Source organism: Pteropus alecto, unplaced genomic scaffold, assembly GCF_000325575.1.
Source record: "Pteropus alecto unplaced genomic scaffold, ASM32557v1 scaffold194, whole genome shotgun sequence".
Taxonomy (NCBI): domain Eukaryota; kingdom Metazoa; phylum Chordata; class Mammalia; order Chiroptera; family Pteropodidae; genus Pteropus; species Pteropus alecto.
Window position 1 is genome coordinate 1864365 of NW_006436281.1, and position 10000 is coordinate 1874364.

At 49.2% G+C, this 10000-nt stretch overlaps 1 protein-coding gene across 1 annotated transcript in view; it reads left to right on the forward strand.

Moving 5' to 3' along the window:
• The window catches only part of HIF3A (hypoxia inducible factor 3 subunit alpha), a 31759-nt gene that overhangs the window by 14935 nt on the left and 6824 nt on the right, over nucleotides 1-10000 (forward strand). The window contains exons 7-11 of the mRNA XM_006911816.1: nucleotides 1114-1220; nucleotides 1410-1557; nucleotides 4590-4708; nucleotides 5727-5917; nucleotides 6887-6991. Coding sequence (XP_006911878.1) covers nucleotides 1114-1220; nucleotides 1410-1557; nucleotides 4590-4708; nucleotides 5727-5917; nucleotides 6887-6991 — 670 coding nt within the window. The remainder of the gene's footprint in view (nucleotides 1-1113; nucleotides 1221-1409; nucleotides 1558-4589; nucleotides 4709-5726; nucleotides 5918-6886; nucleotides 6992-10000) is intronic.

Consider the following 10000-nt stretch of genomic DNA (forward strand, 5'->3'; position numbering starts at 1 on the left):
CTCCTCTTTCTTTCTGCCCAAGTTCACTCGCTGACCTTTCTTTGGACCTTCTTCCTTTTGATTCTCTCTCTCTGCCTCTTTCTTTGGGCTTCTCCCTCCCTGTCCTTCTGTGGCTTTCCTTAAATGGGTCCTTACAGTCAGGTACCGCAGTCAGCCCAACGCCCCGATGACTCTGGCTTCAGACTGCCTGGGCTTAAATCCTGGCTGTGTGTCCTTCGCCAAATGACTTCACCTCTCTGTGCTATTTCCCCATCCGTCCTACGGACGAGTAACAGAACGTACCTTGAGCAGTCGTTCTGAGCGCTCAGTGAGTTGCCTGGTACGAAGCGCTCTGGGAGCGCCTGTGTTTTTAAGCCTCGTCGTTATTATTACTTTTGATTTTATTTTTTGATCTTTGTGATTTTCTTTCTTCGCATTCTCTTTTGCTTTCTTTTCTTCACTCTTCCCAGTACCACCTTCTCTCCCCGCTGGTATTTTTAGTTTCCTGTCGCTGCGGTAACATATTTCCATGAATGCAGCGCTCAAAAAATACAAGGTTGCCGTCTCAGAGTTCTGGAGGGGAGGAGTAGGAAATGAGTCTTATGGGGCTAAAATCAAGGCCTGCATTCCTTCTGGAGGCTCCGGCGAAGAATCCGTCTCCTTGGCTTTTCCAGCTTCGGAAGACATGCCTTGACACGCGGCCCCTTTTTCTGTCTTCAAAGCACATTGCTCCAACCTCTGCCCCCATCATGTCTCCCACTCTCCCTCTGGTCGCCTGCCTCCCTCTTATGAGGACCCCGTGATGACATTGGCCCACCCAGATAATCCAGGGTAATCTCCTCAGGATCCTTAATCATACCTGCAAAGTCCCTTTTGCCGTGTAAGGTCAGGTGTTCCCGGGTTCCAGGAATTAACTAACGCACCCGGGAATGAAGACAGGACCTCTTTCGGGGTCATTATTCAGTCTACCACAGCTCGCTCTTTTTCTATTTCTTACTCTCTTGCTTTCTTTCCTTTACAGCCCTGTCTCTGCCTGTCCTGCTGGCTTTTTCCCCGGGTCCCCCTGCCCCTTCCCTCCACCCACCCTCGACCTCGGCTAGTCGAACTGATGCGGCTCCATTGCACCCACTCCAGGATCGCCGAAGTCGCTGGCTACAGCCCCGATGACCTCATCGGCTGTTCTGCCTACAAGTACATCCACGCGCTGGACTCAGATGCGGTCGGCCAGAGCATTCACACCTGTACGTGCTCGGGTTCTGTTTCCCTGAGCCTGAGCCCCAGGCCTGTCAACGCCAGCTAGCTCCCTGCTCCCCGATCCCCAAGGAACCGTGTCTTCCCTGAGCCCTTCCCACCTAAACCCCTGCCCCCAGCACCTCCTCACCCCAACTGCCTCTTCCGCGGCCCTGATCCCTCCCCATCCTCCTCCCCAGTGCTGAGCAAAGGCCAGGCAGTAACGGGGCGCTATCGCTTCCTGGCGCGCAGTGGTGGCTACCTGTGGACCCAGACTCAGGCCACAGTGGTGTCAGGGGGCCGGGGCCCCCAGTCTGAGAGTATTGTTTGCGTCCACTTCCTGATCAGGTAAGTGGGAGGCGGGTGGGGTGACTGTACCTGGGTCTGATCTGCATGTATGTGGACAGGTGTGTGTGTGTACGTGTGTGTGTGTGTGTGTGTACACAAGCATGCATGTGTGCTGTGCACTCGTACGTGAGGGAGTGTATACGCATGCATGTGTGTGAAACACGTGTGACCAAACACACATACACACAGGTCTGCGTGTGCACACAAAAGTCACGGGTGAGTGTTCTGTTCATTTAAATTAAAAGGACTCTGTATTCAAGTTAAAATAAGAAATCTAGCAGATTCATGGGGACTCTTTTAGCTTTTTAAAAATTGAGGCGTAATTTACATTTTAGAAATTCACTCTCTTTGGTATATGGTTCTATGAGTTTTGATAAATGCATGGAATTGTGTAACCATGACCACACTCAAGCTATAGAATAGTTTAATTGCCCCCCCTCCAAATTCTCTTATAGTGAACCCCCCACACACCGTCAGTCTCAGAGAACAACCTCTGATCTCTTCTCTGACCCTAGAATTTTGCCTTTTCTGGAACGTCACATATGAGGGATCCTACAGTATGGAGCCTTTGATTCTGGCTTCTTTGGCTTAGCACAATGTATTTAAATTTTACATTGCGGTGTGTGTCACTATGTCCTGTTAAATGCTGAGTAGTAGTCTGTGGTTTGAATACGAACGGACCCCAGTGTGTTCATCCATTTACCAGCTGGAGGACTTTTGGGCTGTGTCCTATTTTGGGTGATTACAAAAAAAAAAAAAAAAGCTACTGTAAACATTCTCATACAGGACTTTGTGAAACCATATGTTTCCATTTTTCTTCGGTAAACACTTAGGAGTGGAATGGATGGGTCATATGGTCAGTGTATATTTAACTTCAGAAGAAACTAGCCAGCTGTCTTCCCAAGTCGCTGTGCCATTCTGCCTCCCCATGAAGAATGCATGAGGGTTCCAGTTGTATGCCTGACAGCGTTTCGTATTGTCCGGTTTGGTTTTCATTTTAGCCATTCTGACGGAAGTGCAACGGTAAATCACAGGCTTCCCCCACCCCACACCGTGCATCTTCGAAGTTTCCGCTATAACAACACAGTGACAAAGACAGCAAAATATCACATAAGACAGAGAGAATTACAAGTTTTCCTAAACGTTACTTACTTTCCAGGGCGTGACATCAATTTCTATAGCCTTAGGAAATCTTCCAGGTCTTTTTGATCAAGGAGAGATTCTGATAGAAAACAAGCTGGTAACAGGAGAATTCACACGTCTTCCTATTACACAAGAAAACAAGATCAATCATCTTTTGAATGTTCTTACTTTAATACCTTTTCGAATCAGAATCTTGGAATAGCTTGTAGACCTGGAAGGAGGTCTGTCTCTCCATTGTCCCTGCAAAGGAGCGGGGACCCGCCCCTATCTCTTCTGGAAGATTGGACTTTTTATGGCCAGGCCCTGGGATTTCAATCTTTTGCTCAATAAGCAAAGGGCAGGCCTGGAGAGTTCAATTTTACTGACAGAAAATAGGTGAAGAATGATAGGCGTTTACTTAGCAACAGCAAAATGAGGAGCATATGGTATCAGTCATCCTCAGTGCTGTGTACATGTTGTATAGTGTGCGGCTGTGTGGCCATTTGTGTGTGTTCAGGTGCTTATACTTTGTCCAACCCCTGCCCCTTCTGTGCCTGAGTACGTGTGCAATTGCTTCATAAAAGTAAAACTCACCTATCCAGAGCACTGCTGAATCTTCAGTGCCTAGAACAGTGCCTGGCATATAGTAGTTGCTCAATAAACAATAATAGACACTACTTACATAGAGCGGTCCACGTGTCAGGCAGTTCTATCTATTGTATATATATTAACTCATTTAAATTGCGTAACAACCTGGGGAGGAGGTATTATTATGCCCTCCTTAGAGGAGAGGAAAATGAGGCCCAGAGAGGTTCAGGCACATGCTCACGATCACATAGCTCATGAGTTGCCGAGCCGGGATTTGAACCTCGGCTGCTGGCTGCAGAGCCCTCGCTCCTAACTACTGAGAAGCACTGGTTGTGCAGGGAATGTTTGTGGAGTGACTGAATGAGTGAACCCCATGTGGCGGGTAGGCATATGTGCTAGCCCCAGTGTGTGGCGTATGCATGCATATCTGTCCATGTATACCCCTTGGGTGTATACGAGTGTTCCTGTTTGTGCCTGTGTACACCGCGTGTGTGTACATGTGTGACTGTATGCTGATATCTTTCAAAGGGGATGGGGTGGCTTTGGCCCGGCCTAAATTGGGTTACTTCCAGCCCAGAAGGTGGGAATGGATCGTAGCTTCTCAAAGAGCTGGTGGGGAGGACCACCCACATTCAGTCCTGGATAATGTTATGTAAATGATATGCAAATGAGGGGCCTCATCCTCAGCCCCAGACAGATCCTCCAAGAGTCAATTTGCTCAGTAAACATTTGGATTGTCTCTGCCGCTAGACACCGGGAGAGAGGGAGGGGGAGGCACCAGGATGGAAGAAGGATATATTTATAAATCCATTCCCTTGAATATGAAAAATGTCTATGAATAGAATCTTTATAAATAAAATCTTGTTCATTAAAATATATCCCTATGAATTCTTCATATTTGGTAACATAAGAATGTTAAATATATATTCTTCATTAATATATCTGTATGAACATATTCGTAAGGAAAGATCTATAAAAAGATTATTTCATTTTCACTCCTGTTAACTTTCCCCTCTCCTCTGCCCCTCAGTTCCCCACCCCCGGTCTCCCCTCTCGGGCCGAACTAAATGCCAGCTCTTTTTCTGTCTTTCCTTCCACAGAGGGAGCGTGGGAAGACACGCTTAACTTTCCTTTAAACGCTATTATAATAAAAAGCATTCAACAAAAATTAAATCCTTAAAAGAAACGCGTGAACGTGGCAAATTGTGTACGCAGTGCCCTCCTGCCCCCGGATGGGACGGCCTGCTGTGAGGGGACACTGCCCGGGTGGGGGGCCGAGGTCCCTCCCTGACCCCCACTCCCCTTTCTGCTCTGTACCCCAGCCTGGTGGAAGAGACCGGAGTGGTGCTGTCGCTGGAGCAAACGGAGCGACACTCTCGCAGACTCACTCAGAGGGGCGCCCTCTCTCAGAAGGAAGCCCCGAATCCTGGGAGCAGCCTTGGTATGGGGCAGGGCTGGGGCTGGGAGGGGTTGTGCGCCCTGGACGGTTCGCGGATAACCCAGGTGCCTCAACGCGGCTCACTCTGTGTGCCCTGACTCCGGCCTGACCCTTCTCTGAGTCTCTGAACCACACCGGCTTCCTCAGTGTTCTTGGACCGTGTCAGACTCTGTCATGCCTCAGGGCCTTTGCACGTGCAGCTTCCTCTGCCCAGAATGCCCTCGTTGCTTCTTCTGTCCTCCCTCTTCTCCTGCGTCCCTGGGATGATCGCTTCGGTCTCGTAGTGCTCTGCTCTGAATCCTGCTGTGGCTCCCCATTGCCCCGGCCTTCGGTTTATTCCCCGGTCCCACCTCACTGCTCTTTGGTGTCCAATAATCCTAACCCTCCCGAGTCTGCTTGCTTTCTACCTCTTACTTCTCTCCTAATCCTGGACAAGCTTCCCTCCCTGTTTGTTCTTCAAGGTCTCACTGTCTCTAAGCGGTTGCTGGCAGCCCATGTGCTCCTGGCTGTGGTCTGGGGTCACCCGTATCTTTTCTTTTTCTGGCTCAGAACTGGCTCAGGGCCACGTCTTGACCTGCAGGGGCCTTAGAAACTCCTTGATGGCCTCGAGTCGGTCTTTTCCCCTAACATACAGGCCAAATAGCCGAGTGCTATTCTATGCTGCTGGAAAAATCGGGTCAGTCGTGTGCCCTGGTCCAGCTGTATTGATGTTAAATATTAAAATATTTCCCCACCACTGGGCAGTTGCTACTGTCCCAAGCCTACTGTGTGCTTCCCGCCCCACATTGTCCCCCCCACCCATAGGACCCTCCAGGGGCTCACCACAATCTGGCACCCAAAGGGATAGCACCTGGCCCAGCGGGATTCTCCAGGACCCAGCTCCCAGCACTCTGAATGGTGTCCACCCTGATTAGTTGTTGTTGGAAATGCCAACTATGTCCCCTGGGGTCAACGTGGAGGGCTCTGCCCCTCAGCCCTGGGTGACCATCCTGTGTCCTCCCCATCTCCACATGTCCTGCAGATGCCTCTGGTCCCCGGATCCTGGCTTTCCTTCACCCTCCTGCCCTGAGCGAGGCCGCCCTGGCCGCTGACCCCCGCCGTTTCTGTAGCCCTGACCTCCGCCGCCTCCTGGCACCTATCCTAGATGGGACTTCAGTAGCTGCTACCCCCAGTGCACCCCCAGCCACACGGCGCCCTCGAAGTCCTCTTCCGGTAAGCGGGCCCTCCCACTTGAGTCCTCGGGATCTGGGCTGCTCTGGCCTTCGGCTTGGACCTTGCTATTCTCTGGGCCTGGTTTCTCCATCTGTACAGTGGGAATATTGGGATGAGATGGGATCTGGGGTTCCTTTAAGACCTAGATTCCAGATTCTTCCACTGTTATTGGACCAAATCCTGGAATGTTTGGGACTGTCATGGGGCCCCTGCCTGCTTTGTGACCAAGCATTCAGGATCTCTGAACTTTGACTTCTAAGAGTCAAGAATATCTAATATCTTAAATTACAAAAACCTGCATTCACATCCTGAACCTGCTACTTACCAGCTGTGTTACCCCGGACAGATGGGGCGTGAGTTTCTCCACCTGTAATATTAGGATAATAGCAAGGAGCCAGCCACCTCATTGGCTTTTGTGAGGGTTCAATGAGACCATTCATGGGAAGCACTTAGTAGGAGCCTGGCACCTAGTAGGTGCTCAATAGACCATAGTAGTTACTATTTTGACTTGAGTCCAGGCAGTCTGACCTGTGACTCAGGGGCCTGTATTATCTGGTGTTGACTTTCCTCATCCCTACCCTATGTCTCCCCATCCCCCAATATCTTCTTTCTGCTAGAGAACTAGACCGTGACCTTTGACCTCATGCTTTCCCTCTGGGATGTCCACATTCTGCATCATTTACCCCAGACTCCAAGACCTTTAATCTCAGAGGGCTGGCATGTCTTGGCCTCAGGCTTTGGTTTTCAAGCCTTTGATGTTTGTCCTTTCGATCTCTAGCCAGACACTCTGACTTTTGAACGCCCAGGTTCAGAACTCATTTGCACTTGCTATTTGACGCCTGTGGTGTCCCAGCTGTCTGACATTGACATTGAACTCTATCCCTGAGTTCAAATGTCTAGGCTGTCTTACTGTTGACATCGCCCAGGTTCGCAATTTCCTTAAGTCTCTACTCTGTCTCTACTGTACAGGCTGATCTTCCAGATGAGCCTCTTGTGAATGTGGAGAATGCACACAAAGTCTTGGCTTCTGGAAAAGACCTTGAAGCAGTAGAGACAGATCTAGGTATAGCTCAGGTAAGGGCTGGCATCAAAGGGATCATCTTCATCTCTGTGTTCTGGGGGCTGACATATCTGGGCTTTAGAGAAAGGTAGTAGGATGGTAAAAGAATGGGTGGGTGGGTGGGTGGATGGATGGACGGATGGAAAGACAGACGGACGGACAGACTCATTAGGTGGGTGGTGGCAAATAGATGGATAGGTGATATTTAGACAGATACTTGGATAGATGAAGGGATGGATGATTGGTGTTTGGATGAGTAGTTGGATAAATAGAACGTTGGTTCATTGACTGGATGATGACAGATGGATGGATAATGTTTGAATTATTGATTGAGTGAGTAGATAAATGACAGTGGCATGATGTATTAGTTATCTATTGCTGCATAACAAATGACTCCAAAACGCGGCACCTTTAAACGATTAGCATTAATTATGTCACACAGTTTCTGAGTGTCAGGAATCAAGCAGCTGAGCTGCTTGATTTTGTGATCTTGAAATCAAGCTCTCAGTCAGGGCTACGGTCATCTGGGGCTAGAGGGTTCCCTTGCAAACTCATCCACATGGTCATCGGCAGGCTTCGGTCCCTCACTGCTTTGGCTGGCCTCAGTTCCTCACCGCGTGGGCTTCTACATAGGCCGCCTCTGTGTCATTACACCATGGCAGCTGGCTTCCCCTAAGGCAACTAATCCAAGAGACGGAGGTAGTGGGCCCGAGATGGAAGACCAACCCTAGTGCAGTGTGGAAGGGAACCACAGATGAGCGTGAACACCGAAAGGCAAGGATCACAGGGGCTGCCAAGGATGCATGTCTCTCCCTCATGCAAAACACATTCCCTTGCTCCCGAGGCCTCCAAAGGTCTCTTCCTATTACAGCCTCCTCTTGAAGTCCAGAACCTCACCTGAGTCAGATCTGGGTGCAGTGAGGCTCCTCGAATATAGTCCCTCTCGATCTGTTGGCCTGTGAACTAGAGACAAGTTATCTGCCACCCACATGCCCAACATACAGTGGCGGGAGAGGCATAGAATTCAGCCCCATGTACTCCTATTCAAAACAAAAGGGGGAAAGGAGAGCTCATGGGCGTCACTGGTCCATAGCAGTTTTGAAATCCAGTTGGGCAACTATGGGAAGTTCTTGGATCAGAACTGATTCCTACTACTTCTCAGGAGTTTTTATTTGCGGTTCTTGGCTCTGCCCTCTGGTCTCTTCCTTCCTTTTTCAAAAAAAGTGACGTGTGTTTTCATAACCTGCTTTCTGCTTATAGAAGTTTGGTGGTCCAAAGATCTCTTTTCATTTCGTGCCATCTTTGTCCTTCTCAGTCCGAGCTGGCAATGTTTCTGTTCGTTGAATTCTCTTTAAAAACAAGTCTGTGGGTCTTATGCGAATCTCTCTGGAGTTAACACCATTAAACAAATGTCACACACACACACACACACACACACACACACACAAATCTCATTGAAATAAACCCTTGTCTACCTTGGGCTTCTGTTGAGATGGCTGAGTGACAGTGCCCTGAGCTTAATAGAATCCTATTGTTCGAGAAGGTCTGTGAGACACATCCTTAAACTCTAGAGCCTCATTTGCCTGACCAGTGGGTGTTCTAGGCACCACCTATGATCTTTCTGAGGTCTCAACAAGGAAGTTTATAGTCACAGCCGGGGCTTTGTCTTTATTCCATGCTTTCCTGAGAGTGCCCTTCTTTGCTCAGAAATCATTTTATAATTTAGTATCATTTGCCATTTGGGGAGTTCCCACAGTCAGCCAAACCCAAGGCGAAGGGCACAATCGTCCAGACTGCTAAGTCTGCCCAAGTTCATCAGTCCCCAGGGCCACCCTCACTTCCAGCTAGCAGAATAGACATCAGAGAGTCCCTCGGGTTTAATATCACATTGGGACCAGTCATAGAACTTAGGAAAGCACTGTACTTATGATTACAGTTGTATCATAGCGAAATGAACGTTATAGCCCAAGGAAGAGATGAATAGGTTGGAATCTGGGTCTGGGAAGGTCACAAATACAAAGCTTCCATGTCCTCAGGGACGTGGTACCCTCTTGTCGTTGACGTGTGGTAACGTGTACATGGAGCATTGCCACTCCAGGAGGTTCGCCCAAGCTTTGGTGTCCAGAGTTTTTATTGAGGTTTCATTGTTTGGGCACGATTGATTGAGCTCTTGCCCATGAAGTTGAATTCGATCACCCTCTCTTCCTTCCCCAGCACACACACTTTCCTTGGAGGTCGGGCTGATTTCACATGGCCCGAAGCACCAACCCTTTAAGCACATGGTTGGCCTTTTTCTGGCATGGCCAGTCCCCATCCTGAATCATCCTGTTAACATAAACTGTGAGGCCTGGTCAAAGGAGCTGGTCACGAGCCACAACGACACGCCTGTCACTCAGGGAGCCTCCCAGGAGCCAGGACAAAGGCCAAAGCTCTTTAGGGGTAAAGTTAATTCCCAGGGAGGCTGAGAATTTTCAAGACCTCAAGTCCAAGCTCCTCACATTTAACATTTATTCCTTTAGCTTCTCTCTCCTCTCGCCTTTTACAACAAGTAGCAAGAAGAAATTAGGCAACCCCTTCGACATCTGGCCGGAAATCTTCTTAGCCAGATCGCATCGTTCCCTAGCTACATTTTCTACTTTCCACACAACTGCAGGTGGCAGTGTTGCCAAACATTCAGCCACTACACCTCAAAAACCCCCTCTCGTCCATTTTTCCGATAACACGTTCCTCACTTTTCTTTAAGCCCTCACTGGCAGGCTTCTCTCGGTTTAGATGTTGACTAATAATTTGTTCAAGGCAAACTCTACCAGGCTCTACAAAGTCCTTCCAGCCCCCGCCCGCTGCCCAGTGCCAAAGCCACTCCTGTATTTTAGGCTTTTGTTACAGCAGCGCCCCATTCTTGACAGCCAGAGAGGACAGGGGATGGATGAAGGTCAAAGGGAAGGTCTGCGGTCCATCTGAGGCCAGGACCTTGATCTGCTTGCTCAGCTAATGGGTGTGAAAGGGCTTTGCACATTTATGTA